The 17,064-nt window shown below is 38.5% G+C and overlaps 1 protein-coding gene and 1 non-coding gene across 2 annotated transcripts; one reads left to right on the top strand and one right to left on the bottom strand.

The window, feature by feature from the left end:
* Window positions 1-2,284: 2,284 nt before the first annotated feature.
* Window positions 2,285-12,597, bottom strand: LOC118974943 (eukaryotic translation initiation factor 2 subunit 3, X-linked-like). Its single transcript, XM_037028526.1, has 7 exons — window positions 12,477-12,597; window positions 11,618-11,681; window positions 9,283-9,410; window positions 9,071-9,192; window positions 7,695-7,789; window positions 3,520-3,678; window positions 2,285-2,445 (listed from the first exon to the last, which is right to left on the bottom strand). The coding sequence occupies exons 1-7, from the start codon at window positions 12,543-12,545 to the stop codon at window positions 2,285-2,287; spliced, it is 798 nt and encodes a 265-aa protein (XP_036884421.1). The 5' UTR covers window positions 12,546-12,597.
* Window positions 3,128-3,231, top strand: LOC118974944 (U6 spliceosomal RNA). Its single transcript, XR_005063981.1, has one exon. It is a non-coding gene; the product is annotated as a U6 spliceosomal RNA (small nuclear RNA).
* Window positions 12,598-17,064: the final 4,467 nt, after the last annotated feature.

Below are 17,064 nucleotides of genomic sequence, written 5' to 3'. Positions count from 1 at the left end.
GCTAGAGGATCACACAGGCAATCCCATATTCACACAGAGAGAAGCCTGGGGGAGAGCTGGGGAGTAAGATGAACCTCAAAACCCTGGGTTTCAGCACAAAAAACTAAAGACTCAAAAGCACAGATTGAGGAAAAGACTGCAAAGATTGTGTCTGGAAGAAGCTCTCAGCCTCACAGAAGAGTACATTGAAGAGACCCACAGGGTCCTAAAATGAGCACAAACGTATCCACCTGTAAATCAGCACATGAAGGCCACAAACTGCTTATGGGAAGTAATGGCAAGTGGGACAAGAACAGAGCAAGTGGGATTGTTCCTTTACTGACCCCTTCCTCACTGACAGCACCACAATGTAGAAAAAAGGGTTATCCAGACTTGGGAAATACCTATGGTTCCACCCCTTAGAGGTACCAGATACACTGAGACAAAGAAATATGGCCCAAATGAATAGGTCAAAACTCCAGAAAAAGAACTGTAAGTGATGAGGGGATAGCCAACCTATCAGAAGCAGGGTTCAAAACACCAGTAATCAGGATGCTCGTAGAATGGGTTGAGTTTGGCAGCAAAATGAACAGAGAAATGAAGATTACAAAAAATTAAATAAAGCAAAATATACAGGAACCAACAGTGATGGGAAGGGAACTGGAACTCAAATCAACAATTTAATTTGGAACAAATCAAGTGCTCTCTAACTTTACATTTGGCCCAAACTCCACATGGTCTCCAATAACACAATCTCTTTAACAACTTACATATAGAAGAAAACATAGTCCTAACTTTAAAAACATCCATGGAGGCTGACTGCAGCTCTTCATATGAATGTTTGAGATCCATATCTAAAGAAAACCATTATGTTGATATTGCTGTAGGCAGCCCAGAGATATTAAAAATGAATTACCCTCCCATACTTGTATATAATAATTGTAAATAAAACAGCACTATTGTTTTTATGTCAGTGCATGAAAAATGCACTATTGACATAAAAAATTTTGTCATTTTTTCCCTTGGAACAAAAGGGAAAAATAAGCATCCACTGGAACAGGATAAAGAAAGAAGAATGCAAAAAAATGAGGAAGGCTTAGAAACCTCAGGGACACTTAAATGTTCCAACATCTGAATCATAGGTTTGCCAGAAAAGAACAAGAGCAAGAAAATGAAAACTTATGTGAACAAATAATGAAGGGAAATTTCATTTTCCTGGCATAGAAAATAGACTTCCAGAAGTCCAGGAAGCTCAGAGAGTCAGAAAGAAATTGGAGCCAAGGACACACATACCAAGGCACATCATTATTACATTACCCAAGATAAACAGGTAATCTTAAAAGCAGCAAGAGAAAAGGAGAAAGTTACCTACAAAAGAGTTCCCATAAGACTATCAGTTGATTTCTCAAAAGAAACCTTGCAGGCAAGAAGGGGCTGAAAGAAGTATTCCAAGTCATGAAAGGCAAGGACCTACATCCAAGATGACTCTAACCAGCAAAGCTATCAATTAGAATGGAAAGGCAGATAAAATATTTCCCAGATAATGGAAAGTTAAAGGAATTTATCATCACCAATCCTTTAGTATTTGAAGTGTTACAGGGAGTTACCTGAAAAAATTCAAGAAAGTCAAAAACTACAAAACAGTAAAATGAAAACAAACAACTATCAACAACTGAACCTAAAATAAAATAAAAGAAAAGAAAAACAAAGTAAGCAAACAACAAGAACAGGAACAGAATCAGAGAAATGAAGATCACATGGAGGGTAACCAATGGCTAAGCAGAGGGCGAAGAATGGGGGAAAGGGTATAGGTAATAAGAAGCATGAATGGTAGGTAGAAAATGGACAGGGGGTAATTAAGAATAGTACAGGAAAAACAGAAGCCAAAGAGCTTTTATGTATGACTGATGGACATAAACTAAGGAGGGGTGGTGAATACAAGTGGGAGGGAATGTGCAGGGGGAGGGCACAGAAAGGGGAAATGGGACAACTGTAATACCATAATCAATTAACTATATCCTTAAAAACTGAACATTCATATTTTACTCACTATTCTGTTACTCATCCAATTTTGCACTGCCAAAACAACCTTGGAATTAATTTCTATTGATATAATATAATCGCTTTCTTCTTACCCCACGAAGTTCAAATGACAAGTTGCCCTTGGTTTCTATAACTCATTCCCTATTTTAAAATTCAAAGAAGTATATGAAGATTGTATACATTATCACCTCTATGCAGAGAGCAAGTTAATAATACACACCTCTACAAGTAAATCAACAATGTGGAAAGACTGAGTCATTAGCTAGTAGTTAAAGGTTAAAAACTCACCAATAAGCCGGGGTTCTGATATAAAGTCTCTTACAGGTACTGGAATTTTCTTTACAATATACTCACAGACAACTTCAATATTATATTTTAGCTGAGCAGAAATTGGGATAATAGGAGCTCCTTCTGCTACTGTACCTATATGACAAAATTAAGAATAATCAAAATTCTACAAATTGTTCTGCACATCTACATAAAATAATTGCTAATATTTAAAAAGCAAAATATAAAAGTGTTCATTCTGTTTAGAAAGACTATATATAATATTTTGTTTTTCCTTCTAAATCTGAACTCTGGGAGGTTAGAGTAAAACCCATAATAAAATAAAGAAATAAATACTTGTGCTACTGGGAAAGAATTTGCTTAAAGATTTCCATTAAAATTTAATTTAGGCCCAGATACATGTCAAGCATGTTGATAGAAAATTACAGACACATTGCTAATCAGACATTGCTGGCACACACTGTTTGCTGCTTATTAATTAAATGTCAAATAAGCTGAATCAAATGAGAGAAAAGATTTTACAGCTATGCTTCTTCTTTTCTATACAACATGTGCCCAATACAGCCAGAATTTCTAACAACTAACAAGGACAAGAAATCAAGCATCAAAAAATATGCACACTGTTTTTCCCAAAATAAAAATTGTACCTTTTAAAGAAAGGGACACTATAGAAATTAAGGAACTCATTGTCAGTTTCAGTTCTGGGAATAGGTAGTCAATGAGAAGAAAAGAAGTCAGAATAATAGACAGCAAACCAATAAAAAAGATGCTTCATTCATTTCACTATGCATGGGAAAGTTTTAAAAACATCTATTAGGTGCTCCATATGGCAGTAAGTATACTAAAACTGAAATAATAGAGAAGATTAGCATTCCTCTACACAATAATGACAGACATACTTGTAAAACTGTCCATGCTATTATGTTAAAAATATGTTTTTATATATGTGTATATATATATTTTAAAGCAATGTATTTACATTTGGTAAATAACTGGTAACATTTATCAAATATAACTTTTCAAGGTAAAATATACTTTCAGCACACCACATTTATACACAAATTTTATCTTTATCAGATGGCTAAAAGCAACAAAGTTATTAAGTAGTGTTACAACTCACATTATTTACTATTTTTGATGATTACATTAAAATATCTGAATTAAATGCCTCTAAAAGCGATTCATATTCTACTAAACACTACAGCTTACCTTGTACAAATGCAAGAATTTGTTCATATTGTTCGTTAGCCTGACTTTCTTTCACCAATTCAATTTTATTTTGTAGAATCAAAATATGTTTCAGTTTCATAATTTCTATGGCAGCCAGGTGTTCAGAAGTCTGAGGTTGAGGACAAGATTCATTACCAGCTAAATAAATGATAAAGGATAAACAGAAAACAAATAAAATGAGTAATAAGAATTAGTTGGCACCTAAATAAATATACTTTTGGATATTCTACTCAAAGCAAATTCCTGGACAGCATTATCTTTGTATGCCTTTATTTAAACTTGATGGCTGATTTCCCTGGATTCTCCCAGGCTTTTAACTACTATTTGTAGCCTAAGCACAATGTTTAGAATCAAGAAATTTGGGCTGTGTTGAGTCTACTCATAGCTTTTCCTCAGACATAACATGTACCCTTCTGGTTCTATCCATTTTGTAGGATATTCCAGCCTTGTCTAGCTTCAAAATATTTCAGACATAACTGTGCTTCATATAATCTTTAAATTATAAATACTAAAACCTAAGAGTGTAGATAACCACAAATATAAACCCCAATAATCTCCAAGTTCAGCTATTGAAATTCTTATGAATCCTTCCCTTTAAAGTGGAATAGATCTAATTAGTTAATACCAAAGTATTGGGAAAGTGATAAGATGTTATTTCTCAAGTTAAGTTCCAGAGACTCTGGCTTTCAACTTGAAAGCAGTCTGTCTCTCTCAAAATGTCATGTCATGGGGACACTTTATGGACAAGCCCAGGTGAGAGGGAAGAACAATTGGGTACTTTATGGACAAGCCCGTGTGAGAGGGAAACAAGGATCTCCTATCCTTTTCCACAGTGCAGCCACTGTGGAAAACAGTATAAAACTTACACATCCCATGTAGCAATATTTTTGCTGATACATATCTAGGCCATGGGAAATAAAGGGAAAAAAACAAATGGGATCATATCAAATTTAAAAGCTTCTACATTGTCAAAGAAACCATCATCAAAATAAAAAAATCATGTGTATGGGAGAACATATTTTCCAATAATATACTGGAAAAGAGTTTGACCTCCAACACGTATAAAGAAATCATAAGACCCAACACCAGGAAGACAAAAAAACTTAATTAAAAATGGGCAAAGGAGGAGAACAGATACTTCTCCAAGGAGAAAATACAAATGCCCACACATATATCAAGACATGCTCAGCATCCCTAGCAATCAGAGAGATGCAAACTAAAACCATGATGAATAAGCAAAGGACCTTAATGCACACTTCTTCAAGGAGAACATACAGAGGGCCCAGAGACATATGAAAAGATGCTCAACATCACTAGCCATCAGATGCAAATTACAACCTCAGTGAGGTACCATTTCACACTGGTGAGAATGGCCATCACAAACAAATCAACAAGTGCTGTCGAGGATGTGCAGAAAATGGAACCCTAGTATACTTTGGTGGGAATGCAGACTGGTGCAGCCACTGTGGAAAACAGTATAAAACTTCCTCAAGAAAACTAAAAATGGAATGCCTTTTGACTCAGCAATACAACTGTTATACACTAAAGATCCTGAAACACCAATCCAAAAGAATCTATATGCCCCAATATTCACAGCCGCACAATTTATAATAGCTAAGTACTGGAAGCAACCTAAGTGTCCATCAGTAAGTGAGAGTGGAGCATAAAACTGTGGCACATTTACACAATGGAATGCTACACAGGAGAAAGAAAGAAGGATCTCCTATCCTTTGTGACAGCATGGATGGAACTAGAGAGCATTATGCTAAGTGAAACAAGCCAAACAGTGAAATAGAAATACCACTGATCTCACCTGTAAGTGGAACCTAATCAACAAAACAAATAAGCAAGCAAAACAGAACCAGAGACATTGAAATAAAGAACTGACAGTGATCAGACTGGAGTAGGCAGAGGGAAAACAGGGGATAATGAGGACAGGGGGCATCAAAGGACATGTATGAAGGACACATAAACAAAGCCAAAGGGGGTGGGTCGAGAGTAAGAGGCACGGACAGTGGGGACCATGGTGGGGTGAAAATGGAGACAAATGTACCTGAACAATTAAAAAAAGGATAAAAAAAAACCAAAACTGAAAAAAAGAAAACAATGAGATATTACCTCAGAAGTGCTACTATGGCCTTCATCAATATATAACTGCTGTCTAGGATGTAGCAAGAAGGGGGCCCTAATGCCCTCTTGGTAGTAATGCAGACTAGGCAGCCACTGTGGAAAAAGGTATGGAATTTTTCTCTAAAAACTAAAAACGACACTGCCTTTAACCCCGCAATTCCACTGCTGGGGTTATATTTAAAGAATCCTGCATCAACAATTCAAAAGAACCTAAAGCACTGTATGTTCATAGTAGTGTTATTTATAATAGCCAATTGCTGGAAACAGCATTAAGTGTCCAAAAGTAAATGAGGGGATCAAAAAAACTATGGCACATTTACATAATGGAATGCTATACAGAAGAAAGAACTCCTACTTTTTGTGACAGCATGGATGGAACTGGAGACTATTAAACTAACTGAAATAAACCAGTTAGTGAAAGACAAATACCATATGATCTGACCTACAAAGGGAATCTAATTAGTAAAATAACCAAACAAGCAAAAGAGAACCACACGCATGGAAACACGGAACAGACTGACAGTGACCAGAGCAGAGGATGAGAAGAATAGTGGAAAGAGGAAGGACTGGCAAGGGACTCACTGTACAAGTGGGGGGCGGGGTGGAGGAGGGTAAAGGGGAGAAATTACATAGGGCAACTGTAATAAAATAATGATAAAGTTTTAAAGAAACAGGTTCCCTAATCCCACACTAGTCTTCACATAACTGCTGTCCGATTCCTATAATCTGAGACCTCCAGTCATAGAAAATGAAACTCCTTAGCCAAACATATAGTGATTAAATGTTAGTTATTGTAAATTACTAGGTTCTGACATACTTTGTTTTACAGTATTTATTAACCAAAGGGAAGCATGCTATCTAAAAAATAATCATTTTTAGTATCTCAATGATTATTTTCCCCAATTTGTGATATTCAGTACTCTTGTAACATATGACACGCTTCTTGAAAAGTACAGCCTGTGTAGTGAGGCATTTGACCTTGCTTAAAAAGCAATACAGCAGTTGTCTTGGTCTTCTTAAACATAAATCATATAATCCTTACTGGACAGTCCTTATTCATGGCACAATTGCCTATACCAGATTTGAGATGTGGCTGCCATGGGAGTCTTTAAAAGAATAAGATGCTGGCAAGCTGGAAAGACTAATTTGATTCATTTAATACTCACATGATTTTAGAACAGGGGACTGGGAGCATGAGGGTTCAGTCATTCAGAGACTAAAATTTACCACATGGTTAATCACTCACTTATCTGTATATAATACAACCTAAATAAAAACTCTGAATACTGAAAATGTGATAGAAACCTCTGCCTTCACAGAGGACAACGAAAGCAACATGTTTGAAAACCTCCTGGACTCTGCCCTATGTATCTCTTCCTTTAGCTGATTAATTGGCATTCCTTTTCTACAATAAATCATAACTGAGAATTCACAGTATTCATCTTTCAGTGAGATGAATGAGTCTAACAAATTATAAAAGTTAATGATGGTTTACAGAACTTACTGAACATGCAGTGGGGACAGTGCCCTCTAACTTTACATTTGACCCAAACTTCACATGGCCTCCAATAACACAATCTCTTTAACAACTTACATATAGAAGAAAACATAGTCCTAACTTTAAAAACATCCATGGAGGCTGACTGCAGCTCTTCATATGAATGTCTGAGATCCATATCTAAAGAAAACCATTATGTTGATATTGCTGCAGGCAGCCCAGAGATACTAAAAATGAACTACCCTCCCATACTTCTATATAATAATTGTAAATAAAATAGCAGTGTTGTTTTTATTGTTAGTGCATGAAAAATGCACTATTGACATAAAATATTTTGTTTTGCATACTACCCTAAGCATTCTCAAAGTATCAGCCCCAGGTACACCTTGTTTACTATTTCATAGGCAGACGTGAATGTTAACCTGGATTTATTTATTACTATGTATGGCCAGTAGAAACCCTTTAAATAGTTCATCTGAAATTGATTCTGCATTGATTTGTCAAACCAATTCTGATTATTATTTACCTATCAACAGAAGAGCTGCATCCATCACTGCTGCACCATTCAGCATAGTAGCCATCAAAATGTCATGGCCAGGACAGTCAACAAAGGAAACATGTCTAACAATCAAGATATAACAACCAGATTTGACATCAGTTAACACTTAAATATGCAAGTCACAGTATTATTAAAGTTAAACTACACCTCAAAAATAATCTTGCTATGGCTATAGAGCTTGATGCTACTAGAACTTTGAAGAGAGATTACAAATTGAATTTAAATGATTAAAGATTATAAAGCAGATAAAAATTAGCTATGAGCAGTTGTAACTTACCTAAAGACAAGGCTCTAATAAGCTTGGGAAAACACCCAACCTAATTAAAGTTAAATATAAACTTCATAAAACATATGCTAATTAATTAGAGGACAGTGTTAATTTGCCTAATGTATATACTTTCTATGCATTTTGCCCATTTTCTACTTGCATCTTTTTTATATCATTTACTTTTAACTTAAATTTTTTTGTGTTCTTTATATATATTTAGTCTGTTACTGGAGATGTGATTTGAAAACAGTATCTGTAGGCCAGTTGCTTGTCTTTTGATCCTCTTAACAGATTTTTTTTAAAAAAGAGTTTAGTTAATTTTTAGAGAGAGGATAAAATGAGGAGAGAAACCTCAATGCATGGTTGCATCTTGCACGCCCCTCACTGGGGACCTGGCCTGTTACAACGCAGGCATGTGCCCTGACTAGAATTGAACCAGCAACTTTTTGGTTCACAGGTTAGCATTCAATCCACTGAGCTACATCAGCCAGGGTAATCCTGTTAAAAGATCTTTAGCAACAAAATTATTTTTAATTTTGATGACCTGTAACTTTCCCACTTTTTTGTAATTTACTGCTGTATAGCATAAAATAGAAAAATACCTCAACAAGTCTTAGATCCTTAAATTTTATTACCTGCATTTTCTTCTACACTTAGCCAAAAGGCCAAGAAGTAATGCATTTTCTTCTAAAAGTTATAGTTCTATTTGATTCTTTTAATCCTCAAATGTGTGTATATTTGAGCATTCACTCAAAAAATATGAGAACCTGCACATCTGTATTGTAGCTTAGGTTTAAATATTTGGCTTTAAATTTACCTTTATTATAAGTATATTAATATACACTTGAAAAGTTATTAAGTAACTATTGGGAACTAAATTTCTCTCTTTTTAAAATACTTTTGATTTTTGCAAACTAAATTTGTCAGTGAGATGTTCTTCAAGGTTTCTTTTACATTTGACACATTTTTATAAAAATGCATGTGCATCATACTTAGGTTTAAATTATTGTTTATTCCACTAAACAGTTCCAACAATCACAAGACAAAAAAGCATGTTTAACACAAAAACAATTACCTGACTAATTTGAAGTTCCCTTTGGTCCCTGGAATGTCTGTAGGAAACTCATCAGGTGTACTACTTCCACAGGATCTATAGCACTCTGGCCGAGGACAACGTGTATCATCAAGTTTATAAATCTAAAAGTTTCAAACAGAAGACTGAATTTATCATCTGCATCTTTGACAATTAAAGTAACATACTTTCTACTTTCATAGTACATTATGTACCTTGGCATTAGCATACCCAAGTTTGATTGTGATATTTCTTTCCAACTCATTTTTAAATCTGACAGTGTGAACTCCAGAAATAGCTTTGACAACTGTAGACTTTCCATGAGCAACATGACCAATTGTACCTACAAAAAATAAATAAATAAAAATTAAAAATGAATGTGCATCCAATTTCACCAAGTGTTTCACTATACTTAGAAAAACAAAAGCCACAACATATTGTAGATATTGTGCTTGCCAGCAGGCTAGAAGAACCTATTGTTCCCAATATCTAAAATATGTCATAAGCTATGCTTGTTTATAGGAACTAAAGCAAACTGCTATCAATTAATCACAGTATCTGCAGACAGCTCAAGCACCAAACAAGCTTGCTCCAGATTGCTTCCTCTATGAACCCCCCATCTCTGGAGAACTTATCTTCATTAACTTACTGACAATCATACCCTAAGGGAAGAATGTACACTGCTAGCCACAATTTCTGCTTTGTGCCAAGGAATTGGCAAGAATGTGCATACCCCAACTCTTCCTTGAAGTTGCTGCCTGCCAATCCCACCTACCCGATAAATTGCTTTTTAACTTTCCACAGCCCTGGCTGAGTGGTTCACTTGGCTGTAGCATCATTCCCTACACCAAAAGGTTGCAGGTTCAATTCCTGGTCTGGGCACATGTAGGAGGCAACTGAGGGATGATTCTCTTTCACACTGATGTCTCTCTCTTTCAAATAATAAATATTCCTTGAGTAAGAAATTTTTTAAAAAATGTTAAAAACCTCTCCCAGGCCCTAACCAGGGAGAAAAGGTGCTTTCAGAGCATGGGCTCACCGAAAAACACCAAAAAAACACAAATTTTCCCTCTGCTTTACAGTTTCATCTACTGGTTCAAGTTGCACTGGCCAGAGAGACCTTAGGCCTCTGATGTGGAAGGATGGGTAACAATCTGTAACTAATAATGATGTCATTTTTTCCTTTCATTTACCATCCTCTGTACAAAAGTTTTTCTGAAACATAACTTCAGAGAACTTGCTATGAACCTGACCACCTTGTATAAAAACCATATTTATGCCACCCCCAAGCTAAGCAGGTCACCGTAGTAAACTTAGAAAGTTACTAAAATTTTCATTAACTACTGTGGTAAGCATATATTCCAGGAAATAATTGGACCTTTGGTCAGCAACCTGTAAAACCAATGAACAAAACCAAAAGAACACGCTCAAACAGATTAAGGATTAGGCATGAAAAATATAACCAACTACTGTGCATGTGCCAACTCAATGCTGGCCTTTACACACTATGCCAAAACATTCATCAAAAAGATGCTTTCTAGAATAAAAATATAGAAGCTTACATGCTATAAATAAATTTCACTTTGTGTGGTAGCTACTCTCAATGTAAGGTCTTGGTAACCAAGGAATGAACCCAAATCTTAACTGGTCTGGCTCAGTGGGTGGGGCATCGTTCCAGAAATGAAAAAGACAAGTTCCTAGCTAGGGGTATCTGAGGGGCAACCAATGGATGTTTCTCTTTCATATGAGTTTTTCTCTCCTTTTCTTTCTCCCTCCCTTCCACTCTCTGTAATGACAAATCTTTTTTAAAATGTGAACCCATGTTAAATTAACGTATTATTCAACTTGCTGTTAGTCTATAAAAAAGCTTACATGCCCTTAAAATAAACACTAACTGAAATATACAGAAAATTTTGTGCATTAACGAAGTTTAGAGTATTCTGAGTGAGGCAAATATGTATGTAAATCCAATATACACACAAAAAGGAAATCCATAAAAATGTCAAAAACCCTTAATTACAGCAAATAAGTATACTTTAAAAACTTGTACATAATTTATAATTTTTTTCATAACGTAGGCTCTGCTATTTGACGAGACCCTAAAAGTTACAAAGATGGCAATTATGAAAAATATGTTCTTAGTAAAAGCTTACATATCAAGAAAGAGTTTTACAAACCCTGTTTTTAAATTGTCTGTGCATATACACCTGAAACTAAAACAAAAGTGAATATGGCTATATTTGAATACGAACAATCCTGTGCAACAAACATTTCCACCTCTTTCTTCTATTTCTGCTACATGTGCACACAACATACTGCCTTTTCACGTACCTATGCATTTGCATCATACATACTCTGTAAGACAAGAATGGAACATGCTGTTTCCTAAAAAAAATCCAGCAGGTGCTCAAGAGCGTTCAGATTTACTCATCATATATCTGTTCTCCTATATTCTGTTTATAGCACAAGAAATTAGAATTCATTGTTCAAGAGCAGACAAGTCAAGCTTTCAAACCTGTAATTCTACTCTGTGAAACCACTTATTCTTACCTATATTAATTGTGGCTTGTCTGCTGATAATTTCTTGTGAGAGTGGAGTCAACTTGGTAACATCCTGCAATAAAATTTTAAAAGGAGAGCAGGTGAAATAAACTAGGATTTTAATTTCATATTTAGTGTTTCCTGTTGCCCAGCATCTATTCAGTTCATTCTTGTCCCAAACCATCTTTTGTGTATAAGCAGTCTTCATATTCCAGAGATAAGCTAATCAGTGCAAAAGAGTCTTTGTATTTGCAAAAGATGATTATCACTCATTCCATTCCCATTTTCATTTACTGCAGGTGGAAGATTGGAAAGCTCTAGGCTACTGCTGGCAAACAGGAGGCCTGGGCCTAATCCAGCCCCGCACCTTGTTTTATCTGGCAGCACAGAGTTCCTTGGCTCTAGTTAAGTAGCTACATTTTTACAGTCCTAAAATGACATTTTGCCCTTTGAAAGCAACTGTGAGGCTGAGCTGGCCCTCAGTGAAAATGAGTCTGACACCCCTGGTCTAGGCCCAAATTTTAGAATTAGCACTCTGGAAAGTTTATAACAGTTCCTTCCGGGATGTTTAACGGTAGAAACCTTAGTACGCTTCTCTGAAACCTTCACAGGCAAAGACCTTACGGACATTTAATACCATGAATTTTCCAAAGAATCATATCGTACTGGGAAACTCCAAGATTTTACATCCCCACAGCAAACTCGCAAACGTACTCCACGTGTACGTTGTAGAGGGAGGGCTGTTCAACGAGGACCGCTCCCAGACAAACCCACGCTCGTGATAGTACTGCCGCAGTTTGGTGTCAACACCTCCCGGGAGGACCTGCAACCCTCAATCCCCAGTTGTTTTTCTACAGCAAAACCTTACCAAGGTGGCGAGATCCTGATGAGAAAGATGGGGCTGTCCTAAACTCACAGTACCCTCGCCATCCGCCATCTTGTCCGAAGAGGATGGGAGTTGCCTTGGCTACTGTCTGACCCTCAGCAGGCCCCCGTAGTGCGGGCGAGAAGGGTAGCGCAAAAAGGCGAAAAGGAGGTGACCTGCGCAGCAAGGATCACTGCGAACTTCTTTGATGCTATGTTGCAGATTGATTCGAAAACAGATGCACAAACGTATTGGTTATTTGTGAAGGCAATATGAGGACAGTCCCAAAAGAGGCCCCTCCCTAAAAGGAGAATACAGCTGAGCTGGAAATGGACAAGCAATTTTCTTTTCTGGTGTTAGTAGTGAGAAGCCGGGAGTTTTAACTGGAGTGATGATGAAGAGAGGTATGTTCCTTACAGATTTCCGTAGTTAAATAAGGAGAAGCCAGCGGCAACCTAGCCCACCTCTCAGTGCAAGAAGGCTACACGCCAAACTGGTCACGCAGAATGGTAAGGCTGCCTAATGTTAGGGTGATGTAAGATGTGAACAAGTTCACCAAGAGGTTAAAGTGTAGCCCTGGCTCGTATGGCTCGGTAGATTAAGTGCCGCTCTGGGAACTGAATAGTCTCCAGTTCGAGTCCAAGTCAAGGGCACCTACTAAAAGCCAGAACGGTTAGTGGGTTGGGTTTAAGCGCACTGAAAGCTGTAAAGATAAATGATTAGGGCCCAGCGCACCTACCACCAAGGATAGGAAAGTCCTCTCGTCCCTATTCGTGTAAGAACCTTGGACTTGAACGAGAACCGGAGATGGTCTTTCAGAGAGCAGTTCACCATTCTAGGTTGTGTGGCACCTCAATAAAACTATTCTTTAAAAAATGTTAGATTTTATTTATATTTAGAAAGAGGGGAAGGGAGGGAGAAACATCAATTTTCCCTACCACACCTCTGAATGAGGATCTTGCCCTCAACCCAGGCCTGTGCCCTAACTGGGAACAGGTGACCTGTCTTTTTGTGAGCAGGCGCTTAATCCACTGAACCACAACAGCCAGGGCAACCTGTTTTATACCAGTATCTGCCTCATGAATTTATCTTTTATTGTGGCAAGCAGCTGAATCTGCCATTGTTTGGCTACAGTAGGGCAGGTGCAATGCTGCCTGGGAGTTATGTGGGGGTGGAGTTATTCTGTATTTTAAGAGTAGCCTTACCACCAGTGGTCACAGTGGTAGGCAGGCATTGAGATAGTGAGTTTCTATGGTGTGTGTGTAATTATTATGATTTTTAAAATATAAGAGCCTATCATCTGTTAACATAATTACACTTTTTTCTTTCCAATTTGAGTTCTTTTTTCCCCTCTCTTCCTTTATCTTGCCTATTTTCTCTGGCTGGAAATGCATTACTACAGTCTTGAATGGAAATGGCGAAACAGAGATTCTTGCCTTGTTCCTAATCTTAAATTTTAAAAATTCAAACTTTTTTCATTGTGAGCTTTTCATAAATGGCTTTTATTAATGGTGAATTAGGTTTTTTTCTACTTCTTGTTTGTTGAGACTGTTATCATGAAAGTACATTTTTTAAATGTTCTTTCTGCCCCAGCTGGTATGGCTCAGTGGATTGAGTGCCAGTCTGCAACCAAAGGGCCACTGGTTCAATTTCCAGGTCCCCAGTTAGGGGTACACAAAAGGCAACCACACATTGCTGTCTCCATCTCTTTCTCCCTCCCTTCCCCTCTCTCCAAAAGTAAAGAGATAAAATCTTATAATAAAATAAAGTAAAATGTTTTTTCTGGAGAGAAGGTGGCAGCAAAGTTGGTGGACACTGAGCTCACTTGCTCTTGCCCCCAACTTGGATTCTAGGCTGATCTTCAGACAAACAACCTGAATGATTGGTGGAATGTTAGCTCATAGGAAGTTTGGAAGCCAAGGAGTACAGAAGACACTTCACAATAAGAGGTAAGGATATACTATAGGTTGAAGGGGAAATACTCTATGCATGGCACCTGCAGCCATGGAGAGATTAGTCGGAAATTGCAGCTTTGCAACTCCTTTGCCTCCAGGGCAGGGGACCCCAGTACATAGGCTGGGAGTGACTTGACAGGATATGTGAAGTTGGGGAGATCCAGGCGCCACATGCAGAGTGAGCAGCATGTCCATAACTGCAGTGCCAAATAGCAGCCAGGAGAATGTCGGAGAGAGAGAGGGACTCTGTATTTTAAAAGAATCAAAGGCAGCACCTGGATTGGGCAGAGGGCAGCTCCTGGGTTGGGCAGAGGCAAGCTAATGCCTTCAGTGACTTTGAGACACAGCTGTTTGGAAAGGTGGTATGAGTGAAGAATCAGACCATGACTCAGTACGGTGGTGGGTGTGCCACAGAGAGACTTTTAAAAAGGGGGAGACAAAGTGTGCTGGCAGGGACAAGACTGAAAGTACAGCTTGTTCCCACTGGATATAGCTGGTCAGAGATACCAGAAAGTTATATTACAGATTGGACCTGTGGGGGTGCCCAGATATTGTGAATGATATAAGCAACCTTCCCCAGCATCTCTCTGTCATTATGGATTCTTTATCTGCTGCCAGGTATTAGGAATTAGGGCTCTCAGTGCCAGAGTTTGATAAAAGGAAAAGAACTATTTAAAAGTTATACATGTTAGGTTGGAGTCCCTCAAGAAACCAGTTGGATGCAGTGAGCCAAGGAGCAGGGTTTATTAGCAGGGAATAAGAAGAGAAAGTGGAGCCAACCAAGGGAGGTTGGGGAACCAACCAAGGGAAGTTCAAGCTCATGGGGCAAAGTGGGGCCAACCTACAGAGGCTGAGGAGCCAACCAAAGGAGGCCAAGACTCACTCATTTGCTTTTAGGGCAGGGTTTTTAAGCACAAAATCCACAAAGGGTAACTAGTTAGGGTGTCATGAGTCTGATTGGCTAGAGCTGGTTGCTGTGGGCCGTTTCTGCTGACCATTGTTCTTGATACATCTTGTCAGGCTCAAGTTAAAGCTGCATCCTGTTATGCTGGCTAGGCTCACCCCAGACCCCAGTCTTAGCCGAGCATCTGTTTGTCCTGGATAGGGTTGGCAGGCAGTTTCCCATGGTACAGTCTGTCATTACAGGTTTAGACTAATGGCAGAATGTCTCTGTTAAAATCAGAAAGTCCCTTAAAATACCCAAAATATACTCCTTCCTTTCCACCTTTGCCCAGTCAGTCCATTCAGTCTTGTCGTGGGTATCATATCTCAGGAAAAATAGAAGTCTGTAGCTTGCTAAGGCTTTTAGTTCCTCCCAGTAATCTGTGCTTGGCTGACAGGCCTTCACTGGTTATCAGCACTCTCAGCTGTGTCGCTGCAATCTCCAGTTCTTGATCCAAAACCACATGTCACCTTCTCATAGCCCAGCAGTAAAAATCCTTTCACCCATTTCCTTCTCACATGGTCTTGCATTGCTCCAAATCCTGCATTATTCCTCCTGAATTTTTTTAAACTGCTAAGAGAGAGCTCTCTTGGCATGGCTGCCACATCTTGCCTATCTGCTTCCTGAGCTAAGTTTTGAAAGGAGTCCCATTCCTGCCCCAAAAACCACATGGTTAGAAATAGCATGGCTGCTCACTTGGATTTAAATTCAGGTGTAAATCTTCTTTGGTAAGTTCATTTCCTACTTCTCCCACAATTGGCTATACCTATTGGCAGTCCCACATATTTGCAGCCTTTCTTGGCTGTCATACTAAGTCCTGGCAAGTGTGGCTTGGCAGTGTGGAAAACCATCTCCAAACTCTCATGCAAGCACTGTATGGGGAGCTGCCTCCAAGTTACAGTATAGGTTAGAGTCTCACCCATCTCCCTGGCTAGCCTGTTATTGATATGCAAAATCACTATTTTTGCGTATCAGGTATGAAGCTAGCCAGCTGTTGCTATGCAAAATAACTCAATGGCTCTGCTCTACATCCCCACCCTCCATTGCACCCCACCATTGGGGGTATTCTATGTTTATATTTCCTGGACACCTTGAGTTCTGGACCACATTCCAAATCCTTTGTTTGGGGGTGCCTGGCTGTACCCCATTACAGTTACACAGGAAGGGGATTTCTGGGCATCACCCTGGTGTGGCTAATAAGCTAGAGTTGCACTGAGTGGAAGGTTTGGGACTGTGTCAGCTGCAAGGGCAGTGGGCTGAAACTAGATGTGATGGGAGACTCAAGAGCTGGAAAATTGTAGTTTAAGGTCATACTTAAGCCTATTAGGTAATGCACATGAAAAGTTATTATTTCAGGAACTGCAGGGACCCTCCACTCTGACTTCAGGAGATCACAGTGATTGACCTTTGTGCTCCATAAGAGATCATGAGCAATCAAAGTGGTATCTGAGCCATTGTGTTCCAGGAAGAGACAAGGACCTCTGCAAGGACCTATTTTGAACTCTCTCAGGCAGAAAGACTCTAATTCCTATGGTCCTATTCCACTGAGAAAAGCAAGGCAGGAAGAACAGAAATCTGTGCCCTAATGGGTAATTAGGGCTCTACCCAGCCTCAACTAGCACACAGAGCTGCCCTGAGAACCAAGCAGGAAAGAGCTGATCATCTTACAAAGATTGGCCCTGTCTTGAAATGG

Source organism: Sturnira hondurensis, unplaced genomic scaffold (assembly GCF_014824575.4).
Source record: "Sturnira hondurensis isolate 20B ecotype Veracruz unplaced genomic scaffold, ASM1482457v3 Scaffold0019995, whole genome shotgun sequence".
NCBI classification, from domain to species: Eukaryota; Metazoa; Chordata; class Mammalia; order Chiroptera; family Phyllostomidae; genus Sturnira; species Sturnira hondurensis.
Note: the sequence above shows the minus strand (reverse complement) of the source record. Positions and strands in the feature narration are given on the sequence as shown.